The sequence below is a fragment of the Eptatretus burgeri genome, chromosome 9 (assembly GCF_056783735.1).
Source record: "Eptatretus burgeri isolate ZD-2024b chromosome 9, Ebu_testis_v1, whole genome shotgun sequence".
NCBI classification, from domain to species: Eukaryota; Metazoa; Chordata; class Myxini; order Myxiniformes; family Myxinidae; genus Eptatretus; species Eptatretus burgeri.
In genome coordinates this window covers 55242990-55269440 of record NC_140969.1, presented here as the reverse complement: position 1 = coordinate 55269440, position 26451 = coordinate 55242990, and the positions used below count along the sequence as shown (strand labels likewise).

General features: G+C 43.6%; 1 protein-coding gene across 1 annotated transcript in view; it reads right to left on the bottom strand.

Annotated features, from left to right (window-relative positions):
• Positions 1–26451, bottom strand: part of CSMD3 (CUB and Sushi multiple domains 3) — a 1047538-nt gene that overhangs the window by 923223 nt on the left and 97864 nt on the right. The window contains exon 4 of the mRNA XM_085893781.1: positions 5297–5516. Coding sequence (XP_085749907.1) covers positions 5297–5516 — 220 coding nt within the window. The remainder of the gene's footprint in view (positions 1–5296; positions 5517–26451) is intronic.

Sequence of the window (26451 nt, the reverse complement as noted above, 5' to 3'; positions counted from 1 at the left end):
CCAGAGACAAACTCCACTCTAGACACATCCAGAGACAAACTCCCACCCAGAGGCAAACTCACATCCAAGCATGTCTGGAGACAAACTCCTGTCTGGACACGTCCGGAGACAAACTCCCGTCCAGCCATAAATACCGCACGGACAAGTGTGGAGACAAACACCACCCAGACACGTCTAGAGCAAAGCTGTGTGGAGACAAACACGACCCGGACCTGTCCAGAGACAAACACTGCCCGGACACGTCCAGAGACAAAGTCCGCACAGACACGTGCAGAGACAAACTCCCGTCCGGACATAAATACTGCCTGGACACATCCGGAGATAAACACCACCTTGACGCATCTGGAGCCAAGCTGCACAGAGACAAACTCCCATTCAGACACGGCTGGAGATAAACTCCCATCCAGAAGACAAGACCGCCCAGACACCTCCAGAGGCAAACACCACTCCAGGGCGTCTGGAGACAAACACCGTCCTGCCACATCTGGAGACAAATTCCCGGCCAGACATAAACACCATCTGGACATGTTCAGAGACAAACACCGCCCGGATGCATCCAGAGCCAAGCTGACCAGAGACAAACACTGCTCGGACACATCTGGAGACAAACTCCCGTACACACATAAACACCGCCCACACATACCACCCAGACACATTCAGAGATAAACTCCTCACAGAGACAATATGTTTGGTTTATGAACAACACACACACACACACACACACACACACACACACACACACACACACACACACACACACACACACACACACACACACACACACACACACACTTGTGCTTGGCCGATATCGGCAATTTTTCGGGAATCGGCACATTGTCAGTGTGATTACCCACTACAGTACGTACTGTATACACCCCAAAACCCTAAAGTAGCTTTCACTGGAAAACAACGTTACATTTATAAAGACGTTTCAGGGATATGTTCACAAACATGAATCTTTATAAACAGCTGCATATGATGGGTGGGAAAAAACTTTGGCTCGCTAACTTAGAAAACATGTTCATGTGGTAAAAGGCTCAGAAATTGGTTGTTATTTCACAAAAACTCTCTCAGAATGATGGAGCATGAACACCTCACTTAAAATGAGGCAGCACAAACAACTCGCTCAAAACGACGGAGCACAAACCACTCACCCAGGATGAGGGAGCGTGAACCAGTCACTCAGGATGAGGGAGCGTGAACCAGTCACTCAGGATGAGAGAGCACGAACCAGTCACTCAGGATGACGGAGCACGAACCACTCACTCAGGATGAGGGAGCGTGAACCAGTCACTCAGGATGAGGGAGCGTGAACCAGTCACTCAAGATGAGGGAGCGTGAACCAGTCACTCAGGATGAGGGAGCGTGAACCAGTCACTCAGGATGAGGGAGCGTGAACCAGTCACTCAGGATGAGGGAGCGTGAACCAGTCACTCAGGATGAGAGAGCACAAACCAGTCACTCAGGATGACGGAGCACGAACCACTCACTCAGGATGAGGGAGTGTGAACCAGTCACTCAGGATGAGGGAGCACGAACCAGTCACTCAGGATGAATGAGCACGAACCAGTCACTCAGGATGAGGGAGCGTGAACCAGTCACTCAGGATGAGGGAGCACGAACCAGTCACTCAGGATGATGGAGCACGAACCACTTTTTTAGGATGACGGAGCATGAACCACTTTTTTAGGATGACGGAGCACGAACCACTCCTTCAAGATGATGGAGCACGAACCACTTTTTTAGGATGACGGAACACGAACCACTCCTTCAAGATGACGGAGCACGAACCACTTTTTTAGGATGACAGAGCACGAACCACTTTTTTAGGATGATGGAGCACGAACCACTCCTTCAAGATGATGGAGCACGAACCACTCACTCAGGATGAGGGAGCACAAACCACTCATCCAGGATGAGGGAGCACAAACCAGTCACTCAGGATGATGGAGCACGAACCAGTCACTCAGGATGATGGAGCATTAACCAGTTACTCAGGATGACTGAGCACGAACCAGTCACTCAGGATGATGGAGCACGAACCAGTCACTCAGGATGACGGAGCACGAACCACTCACTCGGGATGACGGAGCACGAACCACTCACTCGGGATGACGGAGCACGAACCACTCACTCGGGATGACGGAGCATGAACCACTCACTCGGGATGACGGAGCACGAACCACTCACTCAGGATGACACAGCATGAACCACTTGCTCAGGATGACAGAGCATGAACCACTCGCTCAGGATGACAGAGCATGAACCACTCCCTCAGGATGATGGAGCAGGAACCACTCGCTCAGGATAATGGAGCATGAACCACTCGCTCAGGATGATGGAGCATGAACAACTCACTCAGGATGACAGAGCATGAACCACTCGCTCAGGATGACAGAGCATGAACCACTCGCTCAGGATGACAGTGCACAAATCACTCGCTTTGAATGACGTGGCGCGGCAAAAGCGCCTGCAAGTGAGTGAACAACTCGCTCAGAATGACGTAGCACAGTACTGCCATCAACAGTAGGGTGCTCGGCAAGTGGCTTAAGCATTCAAGCAAACACTCCAATTAAGCGGTTGTTAAAGATCGGCTGGCCAAGCTACGGCTGCATACCATATAGGATCCCTTTAACTTTAGGACCGGCCTTCACCGTGCCAGTAGCAGTTAAATAAAATAAAATTAATTCATTCAAATAATGACTTTATCGACAAAATAGTTACTGTTTAATGTTGAACAACCCTGGAGATATCACAAAGTTTAATTGTCCGTGATATAAACATTGCAGATCATCCGCCATGTTGCCTGCTCACCTGTGCATGCATCACGTGGTACAATGGTTCGCGGTGCACACAAACATAACAACTATATTTCTAAATGTCGGCTTTTCACCAGATTTGCTTTGATTCCCTATAAAGCACCTCGCAAAACCTCCGAAAATATAGACACAGATATGGCAAACGCTATGGATAGGCATCCCCTCTGGCAGACATGGCGTGAGGTCCAGCAGTGATTGCATTAAATCATATAGCTCAATGAAGCTGGTTAATTTTGGCACATTCCTAAATCATTTGGGACACTCACTATAATTTGATTTGATCACTCACTATAATTCTCCAAACAGTAGAAAAGATAAGTTTAATGCTTTGGAATTTTCACATTTTCTTGTGTATATGTAGATATGCAGTCTCGTCATATATATATATATATATATATATATATATATATATATATATATATATATATATATATATATATATATATATATATATATATATAGATATATATATATATATATATATATATATATATGGAGAAGGAGGGACCATAAGCCTTGCTTGCTTAAAGTCAATAAGTACTTAAACTTGGTTGTAAGACTCGTTATTTCTTTAAATTATCAGATTTCACTCCAGATTTCGACACTTATTTAGTCCAGACGATATCTGATCCTCAAAAGCAAAATCATATTTTTTTGATATACTTGAATTCGTCCTTGAGAGTAGATCATGGAACATTGCATCATATCAAGCATGAAATCACTCCAAGCTCCTAATTTGAAAACTATAGCACTTACAAAAGTGATGTAACAGCAATCCATAGCTATTATGAACAGGCATTCGCTAATATGAGTGAGGAAGGTGAAGAAAAAAAAACTTTATCATTCAGAAATCGCTGCAGCCTGTTCCAAGTCAAGGCATGGTTGCACATGCCAAAAAACATGGCGGCTTCAGACCCCAGCGATACTTCCTCGGATACACCTTGAGACCCCATAGAGAGTGGCGACTGAAGATGTGCCTGATAAAGGATATAATTAAATAAGATCGTTAATTATCTTCAAAAGGGGTGTTTTAGTTAACCCAAACACCCAATTTTCAGTCATGCACTTCCTTGGAGTTTTCTTTGCGTGCACGGAAAGTTTCAGGCTGTTAGGTTTCATGGTTTTGGAATTATGGAGGAGACATACACACACTGACACACATACATTTGATATTTATTTGTATAAACAAACACACACACACACGCACGCGCGCGCGCACACACACACACACACACACACACACACACACACACACACACACACACACACACACACACACACACACACACACACACACACACACACACACACACACACACACACACACACACACACACACACACACACACACACACACACACACACACACACACACACACACACACACACACACACACACACACACACACACACACACACACGGTCTGCCGAGCAGTCACATAAGATTTCATCCATAAAAACTTGCAGTGTTCGTGTGAGAAATTTCTGAGGTTAACTGAGCTGTTAGTCATAGCAGTGCACTTGACAGCTTAGTTTCCCAAGTTATTTTGTTTCACTGTAAGTCATTATTGCCTTGTCTGACAGGATGGTGCAGAGGTAGCTTTCTGTCTAATCTATGTTTGAAGGTCAACCTGACTATAAAGTGTCACTTGCAGGCATTTTTAAAGTCAGATGTTGCATCAATGAGTGTACCATCCCTCAGATCGAGGTGAAGCTGGAGACCTGTTTTGGCCAGCATTTGCTCATGGATGTAAAACATACCATGGTCTTCTTTGCTAAGAGTCGGAAATTATGCACCATGATGAAATGTCTAATTCCTGCCCGAAGTAGCTCAACAAAGTCCAACTCCGAGTTTGGTCTCTGGTGCCCTTTCACCCAATATGGAGTAATGGTCCATGGAAGAGACTGAAATATGGCCGGGATAATAACAACCACAGCCGCAACCAGGCCAGCAGTAACAACAACGACACTGTTATTGTCTCCACAATACCTGCTCGCAGCTCTGGATTAACACTCAATGATATGAGCATGCAATACACAATCTGCAAGAATGAATTAAAGTTATCAGGGATGTGGCTGTAATGAGAACAAGCAGATAACGCCAATCACACACAAGTACATCTCTTATTGGATGAGTGAAACTGGAGCGAGGAGCTGTCATGAACACTGAAAGGATAAACGAAATGTGATGAGAGATAAGAAGACTCCAATAAAATGCTCTGCACTTTTGGTTTACGTCAACATATATCTATATTTTAAAACGCTCCAATATGTATTTGTCGACATTCAAAAGACAATTGAGAAAGCAAAGGAGGATCAGATGTTAAACATATAACTATTCAATTCAAAATCTGTAATCAGAATACATTTAAACAATAACCTTTTTTTTTTTGCAGAAATGCTTCCAATGAATGATGGTAAGCTCTTCAATTGCATTAACCAAAAAAAAACAGAATAAAGAAAGAGAGTATCCTTACCGTGCCCTGTGGTTTTGTAGGGTGGGGAAGCCATCGTAGATTGAAAGAAAGTCAAATTCTTGTTCAAGAGCAAAAGAAATAAAAGTGAGCTGAATTCGACTCCGGTTCCCAGAAATTATTGTCCAAGAACAATTGGCTTTGTTGGGATATCCGTGGGGAAAACCTGGACTTTGTATCGTTCCGTTAATCTGCCGGAGGATGCCTCCACATCCGTGTTGACCTGAGGATACAAAAAATGCACATCTTATCATTTCATCCTTTGTGTATCCAGAGGACATCTCGACACGGATCACGATGAATCTGTCTGGCTTACAAATGGCAATCCGATTTAAAAAAAAAACAATACAGCACAATAATCTTTAAAATCCAGACAACACAAGCTGCTCAAAGACGTGCTCAAATAATATCGGAAACAAAGCATCCACACACTGATTGTGTTTGCTACTCTCCTGAATAATGAACATGACAAACGAAATCTTTGGTGAACCAATTTTGTTGGTTATCAGTGAGAAATAAAGACCGGCGAAAAAAACATTACAAGCATGAATTCAATAATTTATTCCAAGTCGAAATAAAAAGGTCGTTTTTCTCCACTTGATGGCCAGTGACTGAATAAACAGCACACATGTTCATGTGTGCATGAAGCTCATGGAAGAGTAAAAGTAAAGAATGAAATAAAAGATGGAAAGTTGGAGGCCACATGTTATGGATTTAAATTTTCAAACTAAGTAACATTTTTTGAATTAATTGTATAAAATTGATCGTGTGACACAAATTTACATTCTTTCCATTAACAAAGATTCAGTGGCGTAATGGTTCGAGTGTCTGCTTTGAGTCTGGAGGTCGATGGTTTGAACTCGACCTTGGCTGAGTCATTCCGAAGACTTGAAAAATGGTAAAAAATAAAAATAAAAAAAACATATAAAAAGGATCGATACATATGGACAAATAACGAAAGGTTGGCAATGAACATGTGGGCTTGATGAGCCTAATGGCTTCCTGCATTGAAGTTATTTTGTGTGGAGCTTCTTTCCTTGAACATGCACACTTTGGGGACAGCAAAGAGGTGATTGTGCATCATGTACCACTCCACCAACATCTGGACATACAGGGCTGAATAAACATGTGTCCAGAAGGATAACTTAAATAAACCTTAAACAAATAAATAGCCATTTCTTAACAACGGTCTGTTTTTATGTGGTCCTCGAAAAGTGCTGAAAGCAGTGATGTCATTGCCCAATAAGAATTCCACCATCACTGGTCTTGACTTCCATTGTCTTTTTGAGGATTGTTGAACTTAATATCAATTCACAGCACCGGAGCAGTGGGATGATGAAAAATGATGATTTTACCATGACACCTTCCTCGTGAAAACCCCAGGTGACTGGTCTCAGGTGATTAAAATAATTGTGTAGCACTCATCAGCAAAATATAAAATGAATATTTTTAGAACACCCCATGAAAAAATGTACTGTGGAAAAGTTTTTACCAAAACAGTGTCGATTTACACCTAGATTTTATATATATATATATATATATATATATATATATATATATATATATATATATATATATATATATATATATATATATATATATATATCACTGTTACCTGTGTGCTGGGTTGGATAGCGTCGAGGTATGTATACCTACGTATGAGCTGTCTCTCCTGGGTTTGAATCTCGAACGAACAATAAACTGCCACCCTGGTGTTTCACATGCAGGGTCATGCATCAATGTGTGAACCTTCCATTGGAAGGACACGGAGACAGAAGACCCGTCTGCCAGCACTGGTCATTTGTGGACATGATATTACCATGTTGTCTTTCATGAAGAGTGGGGGAGTTATCACCGGTACCCAGAGCAAATTATAAATTCCTGCCACTTCGGTCGAGGATCCTGTGTCAGTGGCTACTCATCCAGAGATGGTTCTAGCTGAGAAACCGAACTGGACGAGTCGTGATTTGCCTCAGAGCTCAAGAAAGAGCATGGGCCTCTAATTATGATCATTATTTTTAATATCATTAATACGATGACATTACCTGGGTAATAGTGTCACCTTCCCTCCTCCCCGACAGCGTCACACACATACAATTACATTTTTACTGAGTAAACTCACACACGCAATTCTGGCAACTCATGAAAAAGTCTCAGCCTTTCCCTGCCAACTCTGGTCCATCTTTGCTCTTCCCCAACTCTCACCCCCCCACCCCATCCCCAAGTCCTCACTCTTCCCCTCCAAACCCAAAGGCATCGATTCCCGCCCCACACTCAAACCTTCAAACTCCCCAATGCTCCCCCATCGCACCAAACTTCCTCAACCCCTACCCACCCCCCACTTCAAAAGCTGTCCCATCTTTACTCTGACCCTCCTCCCACTCATCAAAGCAAACGGACATTCCCATGTCAAAACAGTGGAATATGTAACACTTTCTGCTCCCCTATCATGCTGTCACCGACTTCATAGAAATCCATCACAATTGACAAAATAGTCGGAAATAATAGCAAACTTGCATAACCTCCACAGTAAAAGTGCTGCTTGAGAGAAAAGGTTAATTCCACTTGGTTCTAAAGGGTAAATTTTAAAGGATTCAAAAGGGTTTTAAAGAGTAATTCTAAATGGTTCTGAAGGGTAAATTCCAAAGGGTTCGATGGTGTTTCAAATGGTCCTAAAGGTTATATTATAAAGGGTTCTCGGGGGTTATAAAGGGTTCTAACGGGTAAATTATAAAGGGTTCTAAGGGGTTCCTTTCACCTGCATTAATGAGCTGACATGGCATGTTGTAATAAATGAATTATCTTCAGTTAATAATGTGAAATAACCTGCATCTTACACCATTTTAAAGAAGTTATATTGTCGTGAATTCCTTATGATTATAAACAGGTAGCAAAGCAAAATTTTTGCAAGTGTGATGTGCTCAAGTAACTTAAAAAACAAAAGTATGTGATTATTTTTGGACACAGACTCTATGGAAATTATTTACCAACTACATTGCTCCACAGAAGCTGGTTGGATTAACCTCAGTCTGATATCAAGAGATCTGGGCCTTTTAAAAAAAATTCTGATAAGACAAAAAAAAAACAGTTTGAGGTGACAGCTGGAATACAGGAGGGATGTATCTTCTCTCCACATATTTTCAACTTGGAACGAGAAATCTGCGATGACAAAGTAATCGCCAAGGGTAATCCTGCTCCAATGGGGGAGACACGCTTGGCGATTGCCAGCGACTTTCCCTTGGCTCATGATCCGACGATGGCTATATTTTTTTCAGACTGCCATTTGACCTTGACCTTTAACCTGAAGAAGTATAACAAGGAATAATAAGGAATAACAAGGAAAATAACAAGGAGGCCAATCAGCCCATCATGCCTGCATGAGCCCGACACCCACCAATCGACACAAAATCCAAGGAAGAAAATGCAAAAAAAAATGTTTGTAATTAATGAATTTAAAAAAAAAATCTTTTTGTTTTTTTGTAGTTTTTTCCCCCCTTTTATTACCGTCGTGGAGGGGGCATGGACTTGGTTAAAAACACACAACATCAACCACACAACCCCCCTTGACAAGACCCCCACCAACAGCACTCTGTACACAATCATCCATCAATGCTCAAACTACCTTAAATTCCTGTCAACATCCCTGTACCCCTCTATGTCCATAACTTCCAGGAACCTATCTAATGCTAATTTAAACTTATCTAATTTTTCTGCTGCCACTACCTTTCCAAGGAGACCATTCCATTCATTAACTACTCTCTGAGTAAAAGTCCCCTGCCTTACTACTGTCTTAACTTTCCTCTTCTTTGCTCTCAAGCTATGGCCCCTGATCCCATCACTGTCTACTCTGTTGAATAATTCATCTGCACTTATTTTATTTATACCTTTCATTATCTTAAACATCTCTATCATATCTCCTCGTAACAGCCTTCTTTCTAATGTATAAAGCCCTGTCTCCTTCAGCCGCTCCACATAGCTGAGTCGAGCTCGGCCCAGAATCAATCTAGTAATTATGTAAATTAAGCATAAATATGGCTTGCTCTCGGCTATCATGAGAGGGCAATTTATTTCTGATTAAACAATCCTAGTTAAGTTTTGGTGAAAAATGTTAAAATCTATAAAATTGGGTCATGACCTTAAACTTATGACAATATCGAAAAAGTCAAACCGCATACTTTATATTTGCATTATTGCTGCAAAATTTCATTCAGAAATTCCCAATCAGCTCTGAGATACAACTCGGATAATGGCAGAAAAAAACCCCAGAGAATAACATAAATGGTGGATCAGTACTCCTTGGGGTGTAAGATATGACTTTTAATCCAAAGAGGTATTATGTAAATTAAGTTTAAATGTGACTTGCTTTGGTCAAGATCAGGAAATTTCGTTCTGATCGGCAAAATATTTGTTGAACCTTAGTGAAAAATATTGAAATGTCTATAATTGGGTCATGACCTAAAATTAGGTGAAGGTCAAAAAAAATGTTAACCTCGCATATTGAGGAAAAATTTCATTCCAAAAGTCCTCAGACATTGGCAGAAAAAAGAGAAAAACCTAAATAGTGGTTTAATACTCTTGGTGGTGTAAGACCTTCACCTTTAACCCAGTGGGGTATGTTGTAAATAAAGTATAAAGGTGCCTTGATCTAGGCTATCTAGTTTTTAGCTTGCCTGTTCGAAGAACAGAGAGCTATAGCAATACCCCCGGCGTGAGCATGAGCGTCAGCGTGAAAATGTTAAAGTTTTTGGTGCAAGTTATTTCCTTTCTTATGTTTTTATCTACCACACTATTTTTAACTCATTACAATAAACAAATACATATATAATACTTTAAAATTATTTGGATCAGACTTCACTGCAATGCTTTATAAAAAATATCATTAGACTCGTCTTTTAAAAACGAAAAACGATAAATCTATAAACAGGCGAGCATTGGGTGGCTTTGACACCACTCTGGTTAGCTCGCCTGTTCGAAGAACAGAAAGCTGTAGCGATACCCCCGGCATGAGCGTCAGCGTGAGCATGGAAATGTATAAGTTTTTGGTGCATGTTATTTCCTTTCTAATGTTTTTATCTACCACACTATTTTTCACTGATTACAATATACAAATACATATATTGCTTTAAAATTATTTGGATCAGACTTCACTGCAATGCTTTATAAAAAAAATATTATTAGACGAGTCTAGCATCAGTATGAGCGTAAAAATGTTAAAGTTTTTGGTGCAAGTTATTTCCTTTCTAATGTTTTTATCTACCACACTTTTTTTTACTGATTACAATATACAAATACATATATTGCTTTAAAATTATTTGGATCAGACTTCACTGCAAAGCTTTATAAATAAATATTATTAGACTAGTCTTTTAAAAACGATAAATGTATAAACAGGCGAGCATTGGGTGGCTTTGACACCGACTCTCTGGTTTTTAGCTCACCTGTTCGAAGAACAGAGAGCTATAGCGATAGCCCCAGCGTGAGCGGAGCGTGAGCGTCAGCGTGATCGTGAAAATGTTAAAGTTTTTGGTCCAAGTTATTTCCTTTCTAATGTTTTTATCTACCACACTATTTTTCACTGATTACAATATACAAATACATATATTGCTTTAAAATTATTTGGATCATACCACAGCAATGCTTTATAAAAAATATTATTAGACTAGTCTTTGAGCGTCAGCGTCAGCATGAGCGTGAAAATATTAAAGTTTTTGGTGCAAGTTATTTCCTTTCTGATGTTTTTATCTACTACACTATTTTTTACTGATTACAATATACAAATACATATATTGCTTTAAAATTATTTGGATCAGACTTCACTGCAATGCTTTATAAAAAATATTATTAGACTAGTCTTTTAAAAACGAAAAACGATAAATGTATAAACAGGCGAGCATTGTGTGGCTTTGACACCACTCTGGTTTTCGTTCTGAGAGAACTACCTAAGCAATTTTGTTCCAATCAGACAAACCTTAGTCAAGTTATGGTGAAAAATGTTAAAATGTTGATAATTATGTCACGACTTACAAAATTAGGTCAAGGTCAAAAAAATTACCACAAACCCGCATACTTTATATTCAAATCATTGTTGCAAATTTCATTCAGAAAGTCCCTGCTGGCTATGAGATACAGGTTGGAAATTGAACCAGTCCAGATATTGAGAGTGTTGAGAGTGCAGGAAGAAGAAAAAATTCTAAATGATGGTTTAGTACTCCCAGTCTTAGGGGTCGGGTCAATCCTAGTATTTCTACAACAGCAATAAGCCTTCCACTATGATTTCGGGGGGAGGTTGAACTAGAACTGCACTCACCAGAGAGTTTGCCACCACTTGGCTGAACAGTTTTACATTTTGTGTTCCACTGATAGGTCGGATCTGAATTTGGACCTCAAACATCTTCATCATATCTCCTTGTATCTGCATTCTTTCCAAAGTATAAAGCCCTGTCTCCTTCAGCTGCTCATCATAGCTGAATCGAGCTGGGCTGGGGTATGCCTCTGAACATTTCATTGGTTGAAGTATCATTTTGAATCAGACTAAGGCGGCCATGAAAGCTAACATTATGAAGTATCTCTCTTCAGCGCTTGCTCCGTTTTCCAAGAGGAAAGACGAGTGGCTAACCAAGCAGTTGATATGGAATGGCTGGCTTGGAAAGCAATAGCAAGGCACTTGCTAACAGAACACACAATTGGTGTCTCGTTATGCAGAGGAGTCTTGTTCACCTGATAACTCCAAAGCGAAGACTGTTGGATAAAATATTTTGAGTCCCTTATTGTTACTCTTCGTTTTTACATTGTTAAGTCCAACAGCGTCCCATACTTTTAGGTCAGTTGATGTTAATAAGCCTGGTGTTGGCTTAGTGGTTAGGGTGGTGGCTTGGGATCCTAGGGTCCTGAGTTCGAGTCCCGTTGGCCGCTGAATTAAAATACACCAGGAGGTTGACTCAGCCTGTCATCCTTCCGAGGTCGGAAAAATGAGCCCCAGTGTACTGGTAAGGGGGACACTGCATCAGCGGCATAGCCGCGTCCCAACCAATGATGCAACCAGCAGCCACAGGCTGCACTCGATGGAGAGAGAGTTGATGTTTACGACTTGTTCAGCTTTTTCTTCAGGAAGACTCACATACTCATCTGATCTTTTCCCTTGTTTGCTGTCTCCGTCTCTCTCTCTCTCTCTCTCTCTCTGAATCCACATCATTCTCCTCACCCCATAATTTATGTTTAACCTTTGAACACACCATTGAATTAATCACTGTACCCGACATCCACTTATCATTCAATATTCTGTTGTATTAATCATTCATCTTCCATGTGTTCTGATCCTTCTCTTCCATATCTCTTTATCCGTGCTCTGTTCAATTGCCTCGCTCTAACACCACTTGTACCACCAATGGATAAATTCATTACAAAATACAAAAGGTATATTTTCATAAAAGCAAAAAAAAAAAAAACATTCTACTTCTATCAACTGTTCATTACACATTCTGTCTTTCATTCCTCATATGATTCACTGTGTAATTGGAAATGTTATCTTGTTCTTTAGATTGGCTTTTCCCATTTCCATCTTCCTCTTGTAGCCCTCCCTCAGTTCGACCCCTGTGGCTGCCAAGCCGTTTGTGATCCTTATTCCTGTCCTGTCCTGTCCTTTTCCATCACCAACACCCAAAACTTGCGCATCACTTTAAAAATACAGCGCAGTCTTCTTACGGGCGTTTATGAGTCTATTTCCCCCCAAGATCACAATCGTGATCGTGTGCTACAACTTTGGTGAGACAGGTATGAAGCAGGTTGTTATCAATGGTTGTAATCAGCTGGAACCCCTTGCATTCCCTTCTTCTGCACTTTCTGTTATCCCTCACTGTAGCTGTCACAGCCTTCCTCGCAGCTCTCATGGCACTCTCCTCAGCATATCAGCCCCTCCTCTCAGCTTGTCAGCTCCTCTTCTAAAACCTTGAGGTATGCACACTCACTTCTGAGCTGTTTAGCCTGAGTTTGAATCGTGACCAATCGATAAACTGTCATTCTAGTGTTTCGCAGGCTGGGTGAGGAAGGCATCAGTCTGTGGGCCCTCCCTAAGATGGACGTTAAGCTGGGCATCCCATCTGCAATCATTAGTTGGTGGATGTTAAAATCCCACGGTCTTTCACAAAGAGTAGACAAGCTCTCACCGGCATCCTGGCTAAATTTCAAATTCATACTTTAGCCTATAAGGGGCACTGTACCGGCAGCACTGTCATACTCCTGTGAGAACTGATCCTAAGTCACAGCCACATGCTGCATACGAATGATGACGATGAGCCTCTCCTCTCAGCTTGTTAGCTTCTCCTCTCATGTCCCCCACCCCTTCCTTCAGCTCTCGTCCCTCCTCTAAGCTTGCAACACTCTGCACTCAGCTCTCCAACCCATCTTCATTCCCTGTTTTTCCCTCCCTCTCGCTTACCCCCCCCCCCAAAAAAAAATAACCCCACGATCTCTCCCATTCCTCTTCACCATATCCCCCTCGTCTCTTAAGCTCCAACTCCCCACCCCACCCACCAGTCTCTGTTTCTTCTCCGTACTTGCATCTGTGGGTCTCTTCCACCAGAGGGCTTTGAACTTACTTCTCAGATCTCTCATTCCAGGTCGCCTCGGCATCTGTCTGACAGGAAACTTTTTCACAAAAGATGTTCCCAATTCATCTATCTCCCACCCTCAGAGTCTCCCACCTTCCTTGTCTGCCGACAGCCCCTGCCCCTCCTTGCCCGCCTCACCTACACTGTCCCAAGGAAAATGTATGGCTTCATGCCCCTCCCCATAACTACCTCTTCCTTCCTTGTGTGGTCTTCAATGACCCTGTCTATGAGGCTGTTTCTTCAAATGGATTCTCTGCTGTCTTCCCAAATCCAAAACTCTTTTTGATACGTTTTCATTTCCACCATGTCAGCAGGCTGGGAGTCCGACCTTGAAATACAGTCCAAACTAATGCACACAAGACCTTTTGCTGAACACCTGCCCTTTTGCTATTCCGTCTGTCGCTATTCCGACACGTATCTTTCCAAATGGTAATATGTTGGTTTGAAATTTATTCCTGTAAAAATTCCCTAAAACGCTGTCCGACTCCTCCACTCTTCTTGGCTATTTCGATCATGTCCTTGTGAAAGTATTTATCTCCTTGGCAGTTTTCAGACAGCTGCAAAGGCGTCGCTGTGTACGGCACTTAGAAAAGGCAGATTGGTCTGGTCTGAAATCTGCTACGTCTCACACATACTGGTCCATTATATCTTCAGCTCCTGATGTCAACAGGACCTGGATTTCCTTAACTCCTTCATGAGTTCATTCCTTCATGCCTCCAAATGTTCATGCCCTCTCTGGTACATTGTGGCACGTGACAACACAGAAGCAGCTTGCATTCTCCAGCTAGAAGGTAAACCTCAGGAACCTAAAGTCCCTCCACCTAGCCTACAGCCAGTGTGTATTGGTCTTTTGACGAGCCATAGGCTAACATCAAGCTCACCTGCAGTCAAATCTCTTCGGTCTCTATCCATCCTCCAAAGACTGGTGGAATCTGGTGACATCCATCACTGGTACACCTTCCCCTTCTGTACTTTTACAAAAATAAGATTGAGCAATTCATGTTAGAACTGCTCTGGAAAAAGCTGTAATGGCTTAACAATGTGTGAATGAAAAATCCAAATGTCCCAATCTCCTCTTCACTGACCCACCCTTTCCATCATTACAGATTGCACTCTGCATTCTATCGATTGAACTCTCACTAAGGTTGAGAAATTATAGCTTGTCAGTATCGACACCTCCCGTGCAACTGGACCTGACAGCTTTGGCCCTGTCATCCTTATAGAATGTGGTTTCGCCATATCATCTCCTCTTTCCTCACCCTGTTACAGGTCTTTATCAGATGGTCTCCTACCTTAACCTTCAAAAACTGCGAGTATCACTCCAAACCAGAAGAAGGGTTCGAGTGTGATCCTTAATGCTGGAATGACTGTCACAGCATTCATCTCTGCAGATTTGGAAGAAAAAAATTTTTGGTCATCTACCTGGAAATGACGAAACAAGGGCCGTACCAAATTCAAAAATGGAAAACAACGCTCAACTCATAGTACGACTTGCTGGTTAAAAAGTGATAAGTATATAGATTAAAACCTGAAACTGCCGATGCAGATCATACACCACTTTGCCCTCACTATCCATGACAATGTGTCTTGATAAGACCACATCTCCAAACTGACCTCTGATGGTGGCTAATACTTCAGTATTTTCTGCAATGTTGTCCATTCGAAGTCACTCATAGCTTAAAACAGTGTATTAATAATAGTCCTTCATTTGAATTATCATGGAGTATGCAATGCCACTCTCGACTGGTGACGCTGCTTCCCAACCCTCTTCCCCGAAGGTAATCAAATGCAAGACTCACCCTGTTAATATCATCTGTCGGGCAGAGGCTGAGTCACAAGGTTTGCTTCCCGCCCATCACGGGTAAGTTGGTAGAAATGCTTTTGTAACACATTACTTATGGTCTTGCTCCTCCCGTTGTCCCATGCCTCCGTCTTCCCCGAGCTCACCCAGGGTGCAGAATCCCACAACTGGTTAACCCTCACAATTCCAAGCAACAATACTCAGCTCCATTCCTTCATTTTTCTCTTCTCTTGTCAGTGGAACTAGGTCTATTTTCTCATGCCCCTCCTTCTCGTCTTTCAACAGAGCGGCCAATCATCATCTCGTGATGTCTCGCATACCCACCTCTGTTTTCTTCAACTCTTTCTGACTCTCCCTCCCCTAATTTTCTTTACCCCCACTTAATTCATACATGATGTTTTCAATGCCTGATTTCCCTTTGACACCCTGTCAGTCTGTGCACCTGCTGCCCTCTGTCGTTGAGCTCATCCAAGTACCTAGAGTTGCGTTTAACGGCCTCATACCAGATGATTATTTTTCAACTACATTTCATTACTTCCACCACCGAAGGTGGAGCAGGTTATCTTTTCACTCCTTTCTGTCTGTTTGTTTGTTTGTCTGTGTGCAGGACATTTCAATAAGTTGTGGACGGATCTGGATGAAATTTTGTGGACAGGTTTGTTGTGTGGTTATTAGATTTGGGTGAAGATCCGGATCCGGATCCGGCTACGAGATGTTTTTGTAAGTGATTCTTCACCATTGAGACATAGGGCTAAACCGATATATAGCACGATATCTCAAAAAGTTAAAGAAGGGTTCGGATGAAACTTGGTGGACACGTTGGGTGTGTGACAAGGACGAATTGCTTTGATTTTGGTGAAGATTCGAATACGGATCTGGATACGAGAATTATTTAATTTTTTAAGTGCTTCTTCACCATTGAGAGATGGGGCCAAAACTGATATAGTACTGTATGGCATGATATTTCAAAAATGTATTGGGCCCGATATGTTCTCGTGGATCAGGCATTACGTAGCGAAGGTATGCACTCTACCCAGTGCCCTTCCAATTCCAATTGCAAAAACAAATAAAGCAGTAGATCACAGCCATGATGGAATGATCAGCCTAATGTCATGTGTTTCCAAAGTCCAACTTGCAGCTCAAAGAAATCTGTCTGAATGCAAAGTGCAATTTTTAAAGGGAAGAACAAGTGATGGGGGTGTCAAACTCCATGCACTTTTTGAATGATGGACACAAAGAAGAGTCTGCAATTGTGTTACCTGGATTACTAAAAGGCTTTCAACATAATAAACAAGAAAGAGCAATCAGATATTACAGACCCTCACTCAGACTTGTCTTGTGCGGAGTATTTTGTGTGGCAAATAAATGGAAGGATGTAATAAATGAAAGATCGTTGATTGTAAATGAAAGTTCGAAATGGTCTCGTTGTAAATGTGAAAATATCAAAGGTGTGAAAAGTTGTAGTAACGGTCATATGGTCTGAAGGTCTAAACGTTGAAAGGTGGAAAGGTCAAAAGGTCTGAAAAGGTATAAATAGGTCTAAAGTGTCTAAAGTGTCTTAAAAGGTCGAAGGGATCTAAAGGGTGTAATTAATGTCTAAAGGGTCAGAATTGTCTGAAGTGGTCAAAAGGGTCCTAAAACATATAAAAGGATCAAAAGGTCTGAAAGGTCTAAAGAGTAGAAAGGAGTCTTCGGCGTTCTAAGGGGTCTCAGAGGATCTAAAGGGTCTCAGATGTCAAAGGGTTCTAAAGTGTGTAATGGGGTCTATGGTGTCTACATGGTCTTAGGGTTCTAAAGTGTCTTTGGGGTCTAAAAGGGTAATAGGCGTCTTGATGGTTTTAGGAGTCTTAAGGGGTCGTAACACTTTTTGGGGGTCTTTGTTGTCTTTATGGGATTTGGGTTGTGAAGAGTCTCAGGGTTTTATGATAATTCAAGGGTCTTGGGGTTCTTAGGGAACTAATGTAATTCATACACATACTCACGTTCTGTGCAGACAAACAGACACAAGTGCAATACCCTCTCCTGTGATGTGGGTAAAAAAAAGATATGATAAGTTGTTTGACATCGAAAGTATTAGGACCAGTGAATTAAAAACCCAATTAGGTGCAAATATGACATACGAGCAAAAGTACCCGGCATTACTCGGCAATGCCAGGTCCCTGCTTCCACCCCTTCCCCTCCCTCATCCCACACCATCCCCTCCCTCCCGACTCCCACCATACCCCTTCCTCTCCCACCACACCCCCTCTCTTTTCAGACTCCCACCACATCCCTCCCCTCATTCCTCCCATCCTCCCCTCCCTCATCCCACCCCTTCTCCCTGACACCCCACCCCCTCCAGACTCCCACTCGACCCCTAACACTCCCACTTCCCTCTACCCCACTCCCCTTCCCCTTTCTCCACCTCCACTCTTCCCCTCTTTCTCCACCTCCATCCTTCCCCTCTGTCGTCCCACAAAGGAGTTTTTGCAGGGTCCATGTTAAAGTTTACATGTACATAATAACTTCAAAAAAAGAAGTAAACTAGAGGGGGAGCACTTGGTGGAGTGCACAACCTCCACCGCCAATACTGCTGGGTCACTTAAGTGAACCTGATATCCTATTCATTGTAGGTCAAAACGGATCAGACTCTACTGAACCACGATTGAATAAACGAAACTAGATTGATGCGCATGTAGAAATGCCAAAAAAAGAAAATTGAAACTTTTTTTTTTTTAAGATGCAAAATTTGTTGTTTTTTACCTCTAACAAATTTATTTTTTTGGTTTGAAATCACTTAAAGCATGTAGAAATGCAAAAACAAAAATTCAAATATTTTTTCAAAATGGACACCATAGCGGCCATATTGGACTTTGGACCAAGTCCAAAATCTAATGGCATTATCCTTGGACCATACCTAATCCCCCCACCAAGTTTCGTCGAAACCCGTCCAGGAGTTTTTCCGTAATACTGTTCACAAACAAACAAACAAACAGACAGGGCTGAAAACAGTAATCTCCGTCCATCTTCGATGGCAGAGGTTAAAAAACTATTTCTTGGCAATTTCCCAAGCGGTCTCCTACCTAATTAATTATTATAGAAAGCAGAGCATCCACCATCTGGGTGGGCCGATTTTGCACATTACTTGCTGAAAATGTATATATTGTTGCGGTATTCGCGCCCGCCGGCGTGCTGACGGCCACGTAACTCGAATCGCGGCACGTCGCCCACCGGACGGACAATCCAGTCGTGACCCTCTCGGACTAACGCCGGGAACCAGTCACGGGTGGACCTTTCGGTCTCACCGCGATCGAGCCAATCAGCCCCCGCGTGGGATAGGGTTGCTCGCCAAATTCGACCTACCTAAGTACCCACGCGGAGGGTAGACCGGGCGATCGCACCTCGCCGCAGGTCGACTTCGGACACGGGCCACTTAAGCGACCCGTTCCGTACTATCAGAATAACCGAGCGGTGTTATCGTCGACCTCGACGGTTTGATTAATTATCGGGCGTATTCAGCCCACTACCAACCCTTTACGTGAAGCAAGATGGGGATTCAACAGAGGAAAAGACGAAGCGAAGCGGGAAACAGTTCAACACAAAGCACATTTATTCGCGGCACACGGGAGCACACATATACAATTCCACCAAATGCACACAGAAAAGACACAATGTAATTTACACAAAAAGCAAATGTAAAAGCGAAAACACAATGCAGAGCTAATACCGACCACCGAGCACACGGCAACACTTATACAATTCTACTTCACAGACGGCGCCGACAACACATACCCAAAACCAAGGAAAAGAATACCCTCAAGGATGAGGCGGGCCTGAGGCCGAGACCGGGTCGCGCCTACCCGTCTGGTGATGAGACACGGAGCGGCGATGGCGCCTCAACTCCGCGGGCCTCGCGGACAGTGTCTGGTAGGGGGTGGGAAAGGGGCCCCCTTGGTCGCACTATCTCAGCGCGGGGGGAAACAGGAGGGGGTTGCTGATGCTCGGGGTATAGAGGATTTTTATTATCCCGCGACGAGCGTCTCCACCTCAGCCAGGTCGCGCTGTCGGCCTCCCTGGGGTGCAGCTCCCTGCACGACGCGAGCACCCCCTCGTCTGCCCTCGCCGCCTCTCCACAGCTCCGTCCCCTCCGCTCCGACTCCAACACACGACGCCGACCAGCTCCTTCTTGCCAACTCCACCGCCCGCGAAGTCTTGACTCTCTGTTTCCGACTCTCCTACTCTCCGCCTCTCGACGCCCCTACTCTCCGCCTCTCGACTCTCTGGACTGACGAACACGGTCCTTTTATCAGCCCCGTAGCTTCGCCCTCTCATCTTTGACCCCCTCCCTTCGACCTTTCACCTCGCTCCCCATTGGCCCGAGAAAAAGTGGGCGTGAAGGCTTTTTGATCCATAAATTTGCATATATCGATCGCCCTGGGGGCGGGGCCAATTCGCCCCTCGCTCACCGATTGGACGGCAAAAAGTGGGCGTGTGTCGTTTTTGATGCGTTTTTGAAGCACAAAATCCGTGATTTTGTACACGCTGTTCGGCGCGCGCCCTGCACGAGTCCAACACCGGTACCCACAGCTGGGCAAGAACGGTGGCGATGCGACGGTTGCGAAGTGTGACGGGAAGGTCGTGGCGGTTGTGGTGAAGCGGCGTTGTGGTTGGTGGTTGATGTTGTGGTTGTGGTGGTAATCATGGCGGTTGGTCCAAAATAAAGATAGCAAAAGAAAAACGGCTATCCTGAAGAGTCGCAGCACGCATAAATGACATGTATTCCCACTAGACAACGGGTTTGGGCCTAACTACACATGTACTTACCGAGATACCTCACTTAAGGGACCTGAATGGTGGTTTGCGAATTTGGTAACCACAACAATATTATAGTCTGTGTTTTGTAGGAAGACTATAGATGTTTGTGTGGTATGCGCTTAAAAGGTTCTAGATGATCTAAAGGTGTATGTTCCAATTATGGTTAGCCTCTAAGGGGTTGAATGGGTCGAAACTCTCAAGCAATAAAAAGGGTCTAAAACGTCCAAGTGGTCTTAAGCTCTAAATCATCAAGGCTCAAGCTATCTAATCTGTCTGAAGGGTGTAAGGGGGATTAAGGGACTTTCAGATCTTTGGGGTCATCAGAGTTAAAAGGGCCTAAATTATCTTAAGGGGCCTGAGGGGTCTTAAAGGTTCATTAGGTGCATATGGGTTTTTGGAATCTAAAGGATCTTTGGGGTCTTTGGGGTCTCAAGGTCTTTCAGGATTTTGGGGTTTTAGGGGTCTTCTGAGACTTTGTGGTCTTCAGGGTATTGCAGCTATTAAAGGGACTTTGAGATCAAAAAGGGTCTTCTGGGTCTTTGGGGTGTTATTGGTGTTTGGGGTCTTATGGGTCTTCAGCATATTTGGGGGATTAAAGGGTCTTGGTTCTAGATGGTCCAAAGGGTACGTTCCAATTGTAGTTAGCATCTCAGGGTCAAAAGGGTCTAAATTCGCAATCATCGAAAAATAATCTAAAAAGGTCCAATTTGTCGAAAGCATTAGGTGGTCAAGGGTCCAAGTGGTCTCAAGCATGAGGTGGTCAAGGGTCCAAGCTGTTTAATCTGTCTGAAGGGTGTGAGTAGTCTTAAGGGTCTTTGGGGTCTTATATGGTTGTAAGGGTTCTCAAGGGTCTTCAGAGTCTAAAGGTCTTTGGCATCTTCAGGGTGTTCGGGGTCTGCTGGGTCTTGATAAGTTGAGGTGCTGGATGAAAATACCCTGAGGAAAATTCCCAGGTCAGACTTGGTCTGCGTGTCAAATGTGGTGGTTGTCGGCCCAGCGGTCTTTGCAAGAAACACATTAACACACACACACACACACACACACACACACACACACACACACACACACACACACACACACACACACACACACACACACACACACATACACATACACACACACACACACATACACATACACACACACACACACACACACACACATACACACACACACGCCAAATTATATTTATTAGATCGTAATTGAACAGTTCCAATCACAACTACAAATGAGGCAAACCAAAATAATTATAAGTGTAAAGAAAACTAAAACAAGGCTTTTAGTATGCTTTTACTAATTTTATTCATTGAAGGCCGACATGGTGAATATTTGCTGAGTGAAGAGGAATTGAAAAATCAACAGTTTAAACATCACAAACACAAGATATGCTGATTAAATGGTGATAATGGCAGAGATAAAAGATGATCTTCACACAATCGGACCCAAACTAAACAATATCTTTCAACAAGGGACAAATTAAGTGAGAAATAAACAAGTCACATTAATGAATAAAAATTAAACTCGAAAGCATCTCAAAATGAAAAGCCCGTCGATGTCCACTTTGGACTCCAACTAAACTTGACGAAAACAAGTTTAAATATACCATCAGAGATGGGGAATCCCCCGCCATTGAATGAAAGAGGTCATACATATTCCAGATAATGAGGGAGTTGAATTGGAAACAAGACACCATTTGGTCATCATCTCGAAAAAGTTCCCCAGGGGTGAGGAACGTAGTAACCAAAAATAATTGAAATCAGATAAGCGGTTTTCCATTTATTACAAAAAACTTTTTTCAAGATGGCCACCCCAGTCGGCCATCTTGGATCCGGCCAGGCCCAAAATCAATAGGGTTCTTCCTTTTCAGGTGGTACATGTGTGACCCAAATTTCAAATCGATATGGCGAACAGTTTATGAGTTATTGCAGTCACAGTTATAAATGTTGACGCCCGGACGGACGGACGGACAGCCGGACGGACAGCTGGACGACCTGGGTGACAACAATTTCCCCCTTCCGCCACGCGGCGGGGGAGAAAAAATTGTACATTTTATTAATTTGTGTTCTCCACAATCTCATAAGCAGTCATAGACTGGTACTTACAAAATCATCAACTTGACCTCTGACCTTGTCTAATAAAAGCTGTCTCGAGAGAAAGTAGCGACGCAAACCAGAAGTTTCTACGATGATTCTGTACCAAACCATCAAAAATCGAATGTTTGACCTCACTGTGACCTTGACCTTTGACCGATTTTGACCAAAATCGAATCAGCGCTAGCCACCGCCCTCCTGGATCACGTGGTGCAATTTGACATTGGAAGCTTCTTCCGTTCTCAAGTTATCTGTACCAAACCATCAAAAAATCTAATATTTGACCTCACTGTGACCTTGACCTTTGACCGATTTTGACCAAAATCTAATCAGCACTAGCCACCACCCTCCTGAATGACGTGCTGTAATTTGACATTGGTAGATTCTTCCGTTCTCGTGTTATCGTGCCTACAAACAAACAAACAAACAAACAAGTAGTCAGAGACTGGTACTTACGAAATCGTCAACTTGACATCTGACCTTTACGAACAAAAGCTGTCTCTTGAGAAGGTAGCGACACGAACCAGAAGTTTCTACGATGATTTTCTGAACCAAACATCAAAAATCGAATGTTTTGGATGTTTGACCTCACTGTGACCTTGACCTTTGACAGATTTTGACCAAAATCGAATCAGCACTAGCCACCACACTCCTGAATCACGTCCTGTAATTTGACATTGGTAGCTTCTTCCGTTCTCGAGTTATCTGTACCAAACCATCAAAAATCGAATATTTGACCTCACTGTGACCTTGACCTTTGACCGATTTTGACCAAAATCTAATCAGCACTTGCCATCACCCTCCTGAATCACGAGGTGTAATTTGACATTGGTAGCTTCTTCCGTTCTTGAGTTATCGTGTCTACAAACAAACAAACAAACAGAAATGGAAGGCATCAATCTTCTTCTTCTTCTTTCGGCTGGTCCCGTTCGGGGTCGCCACAGCGGATCATCCGTATGATCCGCATAGTGATTTGGCACATGCTTTACGCCGGATGCCCTTCCTGACGCAACCCTGGTCGCCTCTTACGACACAGGGATATGGTACACCTATTTTAATGGTATACACCGGCCCAGTATACTGGTACTCATTTTGCCGACCTGGGAAGGATGACAGGCTGAGTGAACCCCCTGGTGTATTAATTCAGTGGCCCAACGGGGATTGAACTCAGGACCTTTTGGATCCCAAGCTGCTACCCTAAGCACTGCGCCAACACCAGGCTTAAATGGAAGGCATCAATATACTTAGGAAATCTTTAGATTTCGTAAGTAACAAACACACAAACAAACAAACAGAAACGGAACTGATTAATATACTTACGAAATCTTTAGATTTCGTAAGTAAGAAACACACACACAAACAAACACACAAACAGATGACAATTTGTGTTTAATCTAAAATGACTGCCGTATCACATGACCGATGATGTCACAATTATCATTACAAATTTCTACATTGGGGGGGGGAGGGGGATCGTTCCTACCCTGAAAATGTTGTGTCAATCGAACAATTGGTTGCTGAGAAAAATAATATTTAAAAAGAAATTACAGAACAAAAAAAGGCAAAAACAGGTCAGGTCAGGTCAAGTCAGGTAAGGGAGCATGCACTGGAGCAGCGGGTCACTGCATCCACTTTCCACACACCAGGGGTCTCCATCTGGCCATCCCCCAGACAGATGTCTGGCCCATCCCCATCTCCTTGAGATGCTGATTAACCTGCTGCAACCACGAGGCACGTGGTCGGCCCATTGACCTCCTCCACTCACGAGACTCTCTTGCTGAGAAAATCTGTTAAGCAGGACCAGCATCAGGAAAATGAGACATGTCCATACAGCTGCAGCTGATGCTCACAGACTATGCCGTTAACAAATCTCATTTGAGTCTCTCAGCAAACGCTAGTTAGACACAAAGCCCAAGCAGTGATAGCCAAGGATTCTCCGAAGCCATCTGATACCAAAGGAATTAAGTCTCTATCTCAAATCCCTTATCAGAGTCCAAATCTCACATTCGTAGAGCAAGATTGGAAGTACCAGGGAAATGAAGACTTGGACTTTCGTCCCCCTGCACAGGTACCAACAGCATCACACCCCATGCGCCAGAGAACCCATGACTCCCCAGGCCCGACCCAGATGTCTATTGACTTCTGACTCACAGCCAGCAGAGACATAAATATCACTGCCAAGGTAAGTGAATCTCTCCGTGACCTCAACATCCTCACCACAAACAGATACAGACAAGATAACAGCATCCAAGATGTCATTGAAAGCATGGATATTAGTTTTTACCCAGAAAACCTGCAATCCCAGTGGCTCCGGCTCCTCATTCAGCACCTCAAGGGTCCCCAGAAGGATATCTAGAGTCTCCGCAAAGATGACCGCATCATCTGTGAAATCAAGGTCAGAGATCTTGACATTCTCAAAGGCACCACAGCTTGATCTCTCCAACATCCTTCCCAGAATCCAGTCCATACAAGTGCTGAAAAGTGTGGCGGCCAGAATACACCCTTGACGAACTCCAGTAACAACTGGAAATAAGTCAGAGATGGTACCTCCACATCTCACAGCACTCTCAGTAACAGAATATATTTCAGACATCAGATTGATCAATTTTGGTGGCACCCCACGAAGGCCAAGAATCCTCCAGAGGGCATCCTGATTCACTGAATGAAATACTTTGCAGAGATCAACATAGCCTGCAAGCAGCCCCTGCCGTAACTCTCATCTGCGTTCAGTGAGGACCCACAGAGCAAGGATACGTCAATTGTTGACCTCTTTGGTGGCCGCTGGTGCTCCGGCAGATGGTAGCGAACATGATCAAAAATTATCCGAGCCAAGACCTTGCCCAGCACTGAGAGCAGCGTCACCCCTCGGTACTTGTTGCAGTCTTGGCGATCACCCTTCCCTTTCCAGAGAGGGACAACAAGGCCCCTCTTCCAGTCAGTTGGGATGATGCCTGTGTTCCAGGCATCGCACAGAACTGCATGCATCGACACGAGTGCTGCATTTCCACCAGCCTTAAAAAGTTCAGCATGGATGCCACAGAACCCGGGAGCTTTACCCCATTTCAACCGATTCACCACAGCCTGTGTTTCCACAAACGAAGGTGGATCACAGTTGATTGGATGGTCAGTAATAGGGACAGTAACATCCCTCACATCCAACTCGACAGCTGGTGGATCAGCCTGGTGCAACCGCTCAATGTAGCCGCCCCAACAGGCCTTCACTTCAGACTACTCTGTTAAGAGGATGAGAATCACTTGACCACAGGTGATGCTCTACCCCTTCACAGATTCCTCGCACATAGGCCTCCTTGTCCACCCTTAGCAAACTTACAGTTTTACCCAACAGCTCACCTCTGCCATTCAGCCTGGCCCTGCAACTCTGGTCAATGGTATCCAGTGTCCTTTAAGAGACAAAATTATTCTTCGCCCTGTGGTGAGTTCCAAGACATCCACCGGCAACATCAAGGATGGTGGTCTTGAAGGCGCTCCACAACTCTTCAGGATGCCCCAAAGCACTCAACCCCCCCCCTCAAATCCCCACTCAGCCTGTTCACAAACTCCTCAGCTACCCTCTCATCCTTGGGCTTGCCAACATCCAGCCTAGGCTGGGATAGTACCATTCTCCCAGATTTAAGCTGTAACTTCAGAGTTGCTACCACAAGCCTGTGGTCGATATTAAGGAACTGAGCACTCCGGTAAACTTTTCAGTTCTGGATCATCCTCCAATGACCGTCAATGAGGACATGGTCAATCTCCTTTGCCACACTGGCAGCATTGGAATTCCAAGTCCAGCGATGAGCTTTTGGGCGCTGAAACCATGAACCAGCCACCATAAGTCCATGACTTCTTACAAAGTCAAAGAACTGA